Source organism: Nicotiana attenuata, unplaced genomic scaffold (assembly GCF_001879085.1).
Source record: "Nicotiana attenuata strain UT unplaced genomic scaffold, NIATTr2, whole genome shotgun sequence".
Lineage (NCBI taxonomy): Eukaryota > Viridiplantae > Streptophyta > Magnoliopsida > Solanales > Solanaceae > Nicotiana > Nicotiana attenuata.
Genome location: NW_017673254.1, coordinates 106,615 through 119,901, shown reverse-complemented (window position 1 = coordinate 119,901; position 13,287 = coordinate 106,615). Strand labels below are relative to the sequence as shown.

General features: G+C 39.6%; 1 protein-coding gene across 1 annotated transcript; it reads right to left on the bottom strand.

The window, feature by feature from the left end:
• Positions 1-3,374: 3,374 nt before the first annotated feature.
• Positions 3,375-4,879, bottom strand: LOC109215847 (zinc finger CCCH domain-containing protein 20). Its single transcript, XM_019379960.1, has one exon. The coding sequence runs from the start codon at positions 4,806-4,808 to the stop codon at positions 3,750-3,752; it is 1,059 nt and encodes a 352-aa protein (XP_019235505.1). The 5' UTR covers positions 4,809-4,879; the 3' UTR covers positions 3,375-3,749.
• Between the last annotated feature and the right edge of the window lie 8,408 nt (positions 4,880-13,287).

Sequence of the window (13,287 nt, the reverse complement as noted above, 5' to 3'; positions counted from 1 at the left end):
ATAGAGGAATTTTCAGAAACCATTATTGTCTAGTCGTCATTAATATTCTATAGCTACCATATACATAATTATTTTATATAGTTACTATTCAGTTATTACGATAGTGCATTCGCTGTATTCGTGCTGCTGTATTCAAAAAGCGCCTAAAATCAGGGCACTCCAGCTGTACTTGCATGTATTCACATGTATTCGCGTTGTTGTATTCATGAATACAACAACAAAAAGCCCTTAAAATCAGGGCAGTCCAGCTGTATGCGCATGTATTCACATGTATTCGCGCTGCTGTATTTATGAATACAATAGTAAAAAGGGCAAAAAATCAGGGCAGTCCAGTTGTACACGCATGTATTCACATGTATTCGCGCCATGTGTTCATGAATATAGCTTTCTAAGAGAGAGGAAAAACATAAATAGCGTATTTCATGGCTTATTTCATGCCTCAATGGTAGTATATACGATAAATACTTATTTTGCTATAAAGTATAAAAGGTAGCTATCGAAAATTATATTTTAAAATATTTTTGATTTATAATAAATAGGGTGTACGCCTTCGCTACAGGAGGTAAAATTTCCTAATATATATGCTGACTATACCCCTATCCTTATCCGGGGCGAATTTGTAGCCCAAATCATTGGACAAGTGAATCCATAATCTTTCCATCAAACTATATTTTTACGTACGTATTTTTTAGAATTTATCTAATATTATCTGTTGGCACCCATTCTCCAAAAAACTATATGATGCACTTGATTGAATATTGTGCTATTTACACCTAAAGGAACATCGATCAATTCCCACTTAATATTTTCTTCTATTTTTTTTTAATTGTATACCCATATTCAAGATATCCTAGATCCATCTGTGATCCTTATGCGAGTAGAGTCGTGGAGAGACTGTTCCCAAATCCACAAGGCTAAGGACCCGTGTGGCCAGAAAAAAGATTCCTTTTTTTCGAAATTTTATTCACTTATTTCGAAATTAGTGTTTAGCCATATTCACTTGAATATGAATTTCAGAATTTTTCGAAAATTTTAAAAACTTCAAAAAGTTATTTTTTATATTTTTACTTTAGATCACTCACAAAATTTTAAATGAGCCTAAAATTATACTTATGTCTAAATACAACTCTAATTTTTAAATATCATTTTTACTTGACTAGATTTTTAAATTTTTTTTCAAAATTTTACAATCTTATGTGCAAACGCCCACCAAGTTATTTACTTTTTAATTAGACGATATCAAAGGAGGGAGAAATAAAAGAAAAATAAAAATTAATTTCATGAATAACATTCATTATGGTATTAAACAGGAATGCTCAACTTATCATCAAGACACTATACTATAACTCATCTTTCACATTTCAGTAAAAGGATCACAAAGAATATGTCAAGTGGTCACATATTGACCAAATAAACTGTAACTATTACAAGTTGCAATCTTTTCTTCGAAACAAGTTAAAGATTTCCTCCACATCTTCAAGATTACAAAAGGATAATAATAAAAAAGTACAAAGTACAATCTTTTTAGTGGTAACAAGAGAGGACGTGATAATCAAGGATATAAAATAAATAGTATACTATACAAAATGACACTTAAGATGTAACCGCTAAATAAAGGATAAGGATGGGCTTTGTCACTTCAAGCATCCACGTCATCCTTCTAATTCTAATCTCTCTTCTAATAAATAAAAATTCAGTCAAACATTTTTATAACAGTGTCGTTTATTCCAAAGTTCTTTTGATGCTACAGTAAAATATTATTATAGAGAACATATATTATAATATAACATGAAAATTTAGTTCTAAAGAAAACATGACCGTTATAATACAACAACAACAACAATAACTACCCAGTAAAATCCCACACAGTGGGATCTGGGGAGGATAATGTGTACGTAGACCTTACCCCTATCCCGATAGGGCAGAGAGGCTGTTTCCGATAGACCCTCGGCTCAGAAAAAAGAAGAAGGAAGGAGACAATTCATTAGTAACTCCCGTAGAAACCGTAATAGTAACAGAAGCATAACAACCAAAAGATAAATGACATGCAATAACGGTAACCAGTAACTAAGATAAACAGCAGGGATAGTGTGAATTCAACATAAACTACAAGCTATCTAAGATCAACCCTAATCCGATCCGCCTAATAAAATATTGTTATATCATAGTTGTTATAGAGAGGTTTAACTGTATCCATAGCTTGATTTTGCTATATTTATGTTTTTCTTCTTGGGTTTACTTGGATAATCATTCATATATTTATGTAGTTTAGCTCTAATTTTAATTAGGGTGAAAATAAATTAATATACGTCCATTAACAATTAGGATGACTTTGGGGCAATGTGAGGCGTGGACGGTTATAGAGAACATATATTATAATATAAACAAATAAATCAAATGAGAGGAACTGCTCTATGAATGACAAAATAGCAATCACATCAAAGTTATCCTCCTATGCATTATCATATCCCCTAAAATTGACACAAAGCATTGAACCAGCCAAACCAGTATGGCCTTTGCCTCTTAAAAACAAGCCATCACTGCAGGAAAGGATACACAAAATCATGAACCAAATACAATCAACTTTACCTAGTGGGGATAAAGATTTTTATACTTATAGAGGAAAATTACATCAATCAAGCTGGCATTGTGGTCCATTTACACTCAAGAACAAAACCCAACTTTTCAATTTCATGATTGGATACATTGATTCAAGATTATCTCCAACACACTAAATTGTTTGACAAAAAAAGTGTAGAACCTTTTAGTTGAACTAATTAATGATGAGATGTAGGATGACAGGTAAATCTTAGCCAAACATAATTAACTCTAAATCTGAACATGTTGAATATCAGGAGACCAAGTCTATATAAGATCCCTTAATACGATTGATAGACATCGAATGTAAATAATAAGCTTACATCTTTGATATGTTTATAACATACTTGTAAGAGTAAAGAAGGAAAAGAAAGGAAGTTATTGATAGCTACGAGATCAATCTTTGTTGATTCAACAATGATGATTATAGGAAGATGTAGCAAGAATATGTAATCTAGGTTTGTTGTTGAGGATCTCCTCTTGCTCGTCTTGTTGAGGATCACATGACTTCATGTACCCTTCCTCACGCGCCTAAGCGTTATGTCCTGCTACATAAGCCCTTTGACGGCTCGACCTCGACCATCATGCCTCATGGGCACAATCATGGCTTGATCGACCCCTTACCGTTCCCTTTAATTGTTAGCCAACTGAAAGTCATGGTTGGATTTTGATCAGATTTTGACCCATACAATATGGATAATAATTTCCCAAAAATGAACAATTTTCAACTCAACAGACATGGTACTCCATAGTGTAATTAAAGCTAGAAACTTTACTCAAATCAAGAAACTTTCAATATACCAAAAAGCTTTAAAAATTAGCAAAAAATGACTGAAATGAGAATACAAATCGATAATCATATACATCTGCAGCTCCTGCAATAAAGAAAGATCCCTTGTTCCTAGATTTTTTTCTTATGTACAAAATATTCAAACTCCTACTACTCTTTTCTTTTTTTCAGTTTTCTGACCTAATAAAAATACCCAAATAAGCAAACACAAAATAGGGATTAAAAGGCTAATCTCTCCAGCCGAAACAGGCTATTTACACCAATAATCTTCAGTAAATAAGCAGCAGCATGTATTTACAAGTCAGAAGCCGCAGATCCAATAAAACCATTACAGCAAAACGAATCATAACCCGAACCCGGATCATTTCACGAGTTCTGAAACCCATCCAACATCCGGAGCACCCGAGTCAAGCGAGTTTTCCATGCTGAGTTTAGCATAAATTCTGGCTCGGAGATCCCTTCCAGATTCTACCCTCTCCATCGCTGGCTCCTCTTCGCAAGTCTTCTCCCAGTGGTCGAACACAGCCCGTCCAGAGCGGGTCGGGTTCCGGGTCGGAGTTGTTGGAAGGCTCATAAACCCGGGTCGGAGCGTTGATGGGCTCCGCGGTGAACCAAACCCTGGAGAACCCATTTGCAACCCCCAAGTAGGGCTACTCATACCTCTAACCATCCCAATCTGCATATTACGCATCGACTCAGCCAGTCCGTTAATTGAGTTGAGACTCAGTGATCCACTCGGAGTCATCGGAGGCGAGTCAAACGGCGGAGACGAGGAGAACGAGTCAAAACCGAATCGACTCGGTGATCCGTCGAAGGAGTCACAGGACTCAGCAGCGTGGCTTCGCGGACTGTTCTGTGGGAGAAGTCGGAGTTGCTCCGGCGTGTGAGCGAAGAAGCACACGCGCCGGCGACAGTGGGTCCCGTCCTTACAAGGCTGCGTACGATATCGAGCAGGGTGAAGCCAACACTCGAATACGCCGTGCGCGTACTCACATGCATCGCCTTTCTTACACAGACCTTTACGAAAATCCGGACAAGCAGTGCCGGAGTAATGATACTTCCGAGGATCCCGACGGCGAGCCTTTTCGCCGGGATGAGCGTACGGACATTCCGTCCAGTCATGTGACCTTCCACGTGCACACTTCCTCACTTTGAACTCATACATGCGGAAATTATCGCATGAGAAAGCGTCCACGGGAATGTCCAAGCCGTCAGAATCGAACAAGACGTCGTTAGCATTCGACGGCAGGTAACGCTGCAACGCCGTTAAGGCGTCAAAACCAGAATCAGGACTAGTGGAGTAGTTGTTGGGTGTAACGGAAAATGGGGAATGAACATCAACCGTTGGATCATCCATAACGTCCCAAGGAGGGACTTGGACGGTCGGATGTGAGTGAGGTGATCTTCCGATCATCATCATTTTTCAGAGCTTCGTGTATAGAACCGTTTCTCTTTACTGCTTCTCCTCACCTTGCCTTCCAAAGAAGCGGGTTGCAGCCTTATAAACAGCTATATTAACCATGGTTAATAGGTTGAGTTAACTATGGTTAGGTTAAAATATCTTCAGTTTACACTGTCCTACTATCTCCTACTAACTCTACTAGGGTAAAAAATAAACTAAGAGCAGTAAATTTAGATAGCATCCCATTTGACGCAGATTACGAGGTACACAATAGTGCGTAGATAGAAATTTTTTATTTTGTTAATATTAAATTAGAATTACCAAAAAAAATATATATATATACTCCTTTTATTCTAATTTATGTTAGCATATTTGACTTAATATTAAAATTTAAGAAAGAAATTTTTTTAAGATTTATAGTCCTTAATAAGCCATGATATTTATGTGGATATAATTGTTTTTAAAAAATTTATGGTATTAAATGTACCAGAACATTTATATTACTATTGAAGATTCTAATTGAGGGTAAAATTAAAAATTATTTTTTATTTATTTCTAAATTTGGATAGATGTTTTTTTATTGAAACGGAAAAAAAATAGATTCTAGTAAACTGAACGAGATAGAGTACATTATTTTGTTGCCACTTCTTCCATTAAACTGAAGTTTGCAATGAAGGAAATGGAAGATCAGAACACAAAAACCATCATCATTATTATTTTTATTATCATTATTTTGTTATTTTATTACTTTTTATTTTTTAGCCAAGTTAAAAGATGGCTAACAACAAACTTCCTTTAATATTTTGGATAAATTGTCAACCTACATATTGAAGTAGAGGTGCTTTGGGTTGAAGTTATTGGTGCCTAAATTAAATGGCCCTTTGCGACCAAAGGACGCGAAATTGACAATTGCAAGCCACCATACATGAATCCTTATCCGACTTTATTACTGTACCCCTTTTGCATTTAATTTTTGCAGCATATGGCGCTACACTTGCGCCTGGTTTCACTTCGGGAGACAGACGCCCTTAATTGAGCAAGAAAAAATATTACTCCATTACTATTCAATATTTATATTAAATCAAATGAAATTTGAGGTAAAAGATATACTATTAAGTAGGGGTGTCAAATGGGCGGGTTGGATCAATTTTGGGCGGGTCAAAATGGGTTGAGTCAATAATTGGGCGGGTCAAATGACCCGCCCAAAAGTTACTTGGGCTAAGATGGGTTGGGTCAAGATGGGTTAAAATTCGGGTCATAACCCAACCCGCCCAACTCTTATTAAACTTTAATTAGTATGTGTTATTTTCTTATAAATTGTATAGTTACTAAATAATGTTTTTTTGCTTTTGTTATGGTAAAAATATTAAACAAAAAATAAAATTATTTCTAAGTTATTTTGACAAACTTACTCATGGATCAATTTGGGCTAAAAATTAGCCCAACTTTAAATGGGTTGAGATGGGTTGGGTTAAGATGGGCTAAGTTCAATAAATGGGCGGGTCAATAACCAACCCAACCTTGGGCGAGTTGGGCGGGTCATTTGGGCTTGGGCCAAATTTGACAGCCCTACTATTAAGTAATCTTGATTAAGGAATAAAAAATAAGAAAACATATATCATACATTAATTAATTTGTAAGAACACCTGAGTTGTAGATTTTTTTTTATAGACATCATATGGCTGATTCAATGTTTTGGTATCGAATCTATCTGAACTCAATATTTTCGATGTGAAGTATAAATTTACGTGTAAAACCCTATTAAAATTGTAGAAAAGTAGAGATGAACCTATAATTTTTTTAAAAAGTTTAATATTGAAAATATTAAAGATTTCATCTGAAAAGCTTAAATCATGAATCCGTCCCTATGATTAATTTTTCTGCACGGTGAATAGAACATGAAAGAGAGAATTATAACCACCTAAAAAAACAATTATAGCAATCCTCGCAAGATGAAATCAAATTTTGGTTGGAAATTAATTTAAAGCAATATATTTGTTATTCTTTTTTTACAGAAATGATGAACATACTGTTTAATCTAAAATTTGATTAGTAGACTAAAATAATTAAATCTATAAAATTAGGCCGCAAGTAAATTTCATACTTCAAATAAATAGATCTCTGTGAATTGAAAGCAAATAATTAAAAATGAGAATAATATGTAAACAATAAAGGAGTAAGAGCTTCTTATGATGTTTAGCGTAGAACTTTGAATTCGTAACTGTTCAGGAATTAATACCGAATCCCGAATATTTTCGATCTTTGATTACAGGACTAAAAAATGTCGAACTCTCAGTCAGCGCCCCAACACATTGACAACGACTTTGGCCACCACGGCGAAAATGATAACATAGCACCAGGAAACGATGTACCCCCAGTTGGCCTCAATGGAGTCCCTGCTGTAGATCCAATCGACGTCAGTTCACATGTAGCCATCAATAGAAATTTGGCCGTCGATCCTGAAAGCAGCATCCGCGGGGATGCTCGATCAGCTACTCAGAGTACACATAGCGGTGAGGATGGCGGGATCAGCCTATGGGTGATCTTCGAAATATTGCAGGCCCAACATGCGGTAATAGCGCAGCTCCAAAACCAGAACCACACACCGAGCAGGGTCGAACTCGAGTCATCCCAGGAAATTGTACACATGGTCGAATCGGTTTCGAGGAAATCGAACGAGAAGGAATCGAAGACCAATCCTGCTATCATGAAGATGCTCGAAGAACTGACTAAGCGAATCGAGACAGGGGAAAAAAAGATCGAGGAAAACGACAAGAAGGTGAAAACCTGTAACTCCAGGGTCGACCAAATCCCATGGGCACCACCAATATTGAAAGGACTGGATTCCAAAAAGTTCGTACAAAAACCTTTCCCCCCGTGTGAGGCTCCAAAGCCAATCCCCAAGAAGTTCCGCATGTCTGAGATTCCTAAGTATAATGGGACGACTGATCCAAACGAACACGTCACCTCCTACACGTGTGCTATCAAAGGGAATGACTTAGAAGATGAAGAGATCGAATCCGTCTTGCTGAAGAAATTTGGGGAGACTCTGTCGAAGGGTGCTATGATATGGTACCATAATTTACCGCCTAATTCTATTGACTCGTTTGCTATGCTTGCAGATTCCTTCGTAAAGGAACACGCTGGGGCCATCAAGGTCGAAGCCAGGAAGTCGGACCTTTTCAAGGTAAGGCAGAAGGACAACGAGATGCTTAGAGAATTCGTGTCTCGATTCCAAATGGAACGGATGGACTTGCCACCTGTTGCCGACGATTGGGCTGTTCAAGCTTTCACTCAAGGTCTCAACGTTCGAAGTTCAGTGGCTTCACAACAGTTGAAGCAGAATCTGATCGAATACCCGACTGTCACTTGGGCCGATGTGCATAATCGGTATCAGTCGAAGATCAGGGTCGAGGATGATCAACTGGGGGATCCTTCTGGGTCCGTTTATCCTATCAGACCCGTCGATAAAATCAAAAGGGATATTGACCGAGAAGCAAGGTCGAATAGAGATCGATATCGACCATATAATAGAGACCGAAGGAACAACGGATCTGGGCAAAACTCTGCACGAAATGAAAGAAGAAATGATCGAGGTTCAAGCTCACGGGGATTCATGAGCAAGAACGGCTTCGATAGATCTATGGGACCCAAAGAGGCACCACGATTGTTAGAGTATAACTTTAATGTTGATGCGACTGCCATCGTATAGGCTATCGGGCGCATTAAAGAAACCAAGTGGCCTCGACCTTTGGAAACTGATCCAAGACAAAGGGATCCCAACCAAATATGCAAATACCATGGTACGCACGGCCACAGGATGGAGGATTGTCAACAATTAAGGGAATAAGTAGCCCGGTTGTTTAACAACGGTCATCTTCGAGAATTTCTAAGTGATCGAGCTAAGAATCACTTTAGAAACAGAGACTCCAACAAACAAAATGAACAAGACGAACCCCAGCACGTCATCCATATGGTCATTGGAGGGGTTGATGTTCCTCAAGGTTCGATGATGAAATGCACCAAAGTGTCAATCATAAGAGAAAAATGGACTCGGATTACTTACCAGAAGGGACTCTATCTTTCAACGACGAGGGCGCAAAAGGAATCATGCAACCTCATAATGATGCACTGGTAATTTCTGTACTTATGAATAAAACTAGAGTTAAACGTGTGCTAATTGATCCAGGTAGCTCGGCCAACATTATTCGGTCGAGGGTCGTAGAATAACTCGACCTACAGGACCAGATCGTACCTGCGGCTCGGGTGCTGAACGGATTCAACATGCCTTGTGAAACTACTAAGGGAGAAATAACGTTGCCGGTACCACCCAGGAAACCAAGTTCTATGTAATCGAGGGGGACATGCGATACAACGCCCTGTTTGGGAGACCATGGATCCACAATATGAGGATCGTGCCTTCAACCCTTCACCAGGTATTAAAATTTCCAACACCAGATGGGATAAAAAAGGTTTAGGGGGAACAACCAGCCGTGAAGGAGGTGTTGTCGTCGATGTAGTAATTCCAATATCAACACTCTCATCAACAAAGGACTCAGGTTTGACAGCGAAATAGGAAGCCAAATAACAATCATCAATGCCAGCTTCGACCCAATTGGACAAGTAAGTGATTGACGAAGATAATGACTTCGGGGTTCCTCAATCCTTTATCGCCCCTAATGATTCTGATGCTACCAATTCATCGGTCGAAGAGCTGGAGCATGTCATGCTGATCGAACATCTGCCTGATCGGAAGGTATACCCGGGCACGGGGTAACTCCCGAGCTCAGGAAAAATCTCGTTCAATTTCTTACAGCTAATATTGATTGTTTTGCTTGGTCCCATCTTGATATGACAGGGATCCCACCGGAGATCACTACTCATAAACTGAGCTTGGACCCGAAGTTCCGCCCGGTAAAACAGAAAAGGAGACCCCAGTCCGAGATCAAGCATGCCTTCATTAAGGACGAGGTAACTAAACTCCTTAAAATAGGGTCCATCCGGGAAGTCAAATAACCAGAATGGTTAGCAAACATAGTAGTAGTTCCTGAGAAAGGAAACAAACTAAGAATGTGTGTAGATTATAAAGATTTAAATAAGACATGCCCCAAAGATTCTTTCCCTTTGCCTAACATCGATCGCATGATTAATGCCACGGCCGGCCACGAGATTCTCAGTTTTCTCGATGCCTATTCCGGGTACAACCAAATACGGATGAACCCGGGTGACCGAGAAAAAACCTCTTTCATCATTAAGTTTGGCACATACTGCTATAACGTAATTCCATTTAGATTAAAAAATGACGGTGCCACTTACCAACGAATAGTAACCAAATGTTCGAAGAACAAATAAGGAAAACCATGGAAGTTTATATTGAAGAAATGTTAGTTAAGTTCCTGCGAGTAGAGGACCATTTAAAGCATTTGCATGAAACCTTTAGTATATTGAAGAAATACAACATGAAGCTGAGTCCAGAAAAGTGTGCGTTTGGGGTCGGGTCCGATAAATTTCTTGGATTCATGGTATCCAATCGAGGGATCAAGATCAACCCCGAAAAGATCAAAGCTATCGATGATATCACAGTAATGGATAATGTGAAGGCTGTGCAAAGGCTAACCAGGCGCATTGCAGCCCTGGGGCGATTCATCTCGAGATCGTCCGACAAAAGCCATCGATTTTTCTCGTTGCTCAAAAAGAAAAAAAACTTCATATGGACCCCGGAATGTCAACGGGACTTAGAAGAACTTAAACGATACTTATCGAGCCCTCCATTGCTTCACACGTCGAGGACAGACGAACAACTACACTTGTATCTAGCGTTATTGGAAGTAGCGGTAAGTGGAGTCCTAGTCCAATAAGGACAAGGTACGCAATTTCCAATTTATTATGTCAGTAGGACCTTAGGTGAGGCCAAAACTAGATACCCTCACCTAGAAAAATTGCACTTGCCTTGCTAAATGACTCTAGGAAACTGAAGCCATCCTATATATGTTGTGACCACTTACCCTTTACAAAATATAATGCATAAACCCGAACTCTCGGGACGACTAGCCAAATGGGTCGTAGAAATTAGTGGGTACGATATCGAATATCAATCCCGAACAACTATCAAATCTCAAATTATGGCAGATTTTGTGGCCGACTTTACGTTGGCCCTAATACCCGAAGTCGAAAGAGACTTGTTGATAAACTTGGGAACGTCTTCGGGAATCTGGACCCTCTTTACGGACGATGCCTCGAACGTAAAAGGGTCCGGACGTGGCATCGTACTAAAAGCCACCAACAGGCAATGTAGTTAGAAAATCTATAAGAATTGTAAAATTGACTAACAACGAGGCCGAATATGAGGCCATGATTGTAGGACTCGAACTGGCCAATGGCTTGGGGGCGGAGGTGATCGAATCTAATTGTGACTCCTTCCTTGTAGTGAACCAAATTAATGGAACATTCGAAGTCAAAGAAGAACAAATGCAAAGATATCTAAACAAGTTACAAGTAGCATTACATCGGTTCAAAGAGTGGACTTTGCAGCACGTGCCTCGAGATCAAAATAGTGAGGCTGATGCCCTCGTGAAGTTAGGATCTTCGGTCGAAGACGACGAGCTCTACTCGGGGCAGTCGTACAGCTCATGAGGTTGGTAGTAGAAGAAGGTCACGCCGAAATAAACTCCACAAGCTTGACTTGGCATTGGAGAAATAAATACATAGAGTATTTGAAGACAGGGAAACTTCCCTCAGATCCAAAGGAATCGAGGGCCCTGCGCACAAAGGCATCCCGATTTAGCTTGTTCGAGGACGGAACCTTGCTTAGGAAAATGTTCGATGGTCCGTTAGTAATATGTCTGGGACCGGGAGATACCGAGTACGTTTTGAGGGAAGTCCACGAAGGCACATGCGGGAACAACTCTGGCGCCAAATCATTGGTTTGAAAGGTAATAAGAGCCGGCTATTACTGGGTCGATATGAAAAAAGATGCGAAGGAGTTCTTGCAAAAATGCGATAAGTTCCAAAGGCATGCTCCGATGATTCATCAACCCGGGGAGCTCCTGCATTGGGTATCACCGTGACCGTTCATGAAGTGGGGAATGGCCATCGTTGGCCCTCTTCCATCGGCTCCAAGTAAGGCTCAATTTGTTTTGTTTATGACTGACTATTTGTCTAAGTGGGTTGAAGCACATGCATACTAGAAGATCAGGGAGAAGGAAGTCATCGACATCTTTTGGTACCACATCATATGTCGATTCGGGATACCGTCCAAAATTGCATGTGACAACGGAAAATAGTTTGTCGGCAGCAAAGTGACCAAATTTCTCGAAGACCATAAGATCAAAAGGATCTTATCAATACCTTATCACCCTAGTGGGAATGGACAAGCCGAATCGACCAACAAAACCATAATCCAAAAGCTCAAGAAAAGGTTGAGTGACGCCAAGGGGAAATGGAGAGAGATCCTGCCCGAAGTTCTTTGGGCGTATCGCACAACTTCGAAGTCCAGTACCTGGGCCACCCCTTTCTTATCGGGTTTACGGCGCCGAAGCTTTAATACTGGTCGAAGTCGGGGAGCGGAGTATCAGATTCCAATATGCAACTAAGGAATCGAATGACGAGGCCATGAATACATGCTTGGAGCTATTGTATGAACGGCGTGAAGCTTCCCTTGTTCGATTGGCCGCCCAAATGCAGTGGATCGAAAGGTATTACAATCGAAGGGCCAACCTTCGATATTTCAATGTCGGGGACTTAGTGCTGACAAAGGTCATATTAAACACCTGGAATCTAAACGAAGGGAAATTGGGTCCGAACTGGGAAGGGCCATACCAGATACTTGATATCACAGGGAAAGGATCCTATATGCTCGGAACGGTAAACGGAGAAAAACTACCGAACAATTGGAACGTAACTCATCTTAAATGATATTACTGCTAAGGTACGACCCCACTTCAATTCTTTCTATTTTTGGACTAACACTTGCAGGTGATCGACAAGGAGCGGCACGAAGCCTTTAGGTCTAAAAGCACGCGTTGTACTCTTTTTCCCTTGAACCGTTTTGTCCCAATTGGGTTTTTTGGCAAGGTTTTTAACGAGGCAACAGTGGATTGTTCTAACTTAGAATCGAAGGCCGATCATAAATCGGTGTCAAAGACTGCACTAACAATATTCGAGGTTCCTCTGCAATCAACCTCGAATACTGGGGGGCATTACCCTTGGATATTAACCTTTTCGCGAGGAAATTACTTCGTAATAGAAGGGTCTCGATAGGTAAGATTTGTTGTAAGGGACAAACCGTCAAAATGAACCGTGCCCACATATGTTACTCGAGTCCTGGCATAAAACATGTACGCATGTATAACTATTTCTTCATAAGAATAAAGAGAAGTACTTTCCTTGCAATCATCTTATGTCTTAGAGAAATTTCCATTTTACAATTTTGTATTTTAGATCTCTTAAGGAAACGAGCTCAAGGGACGATTATTAACAGAGATCGAATGATCACTCC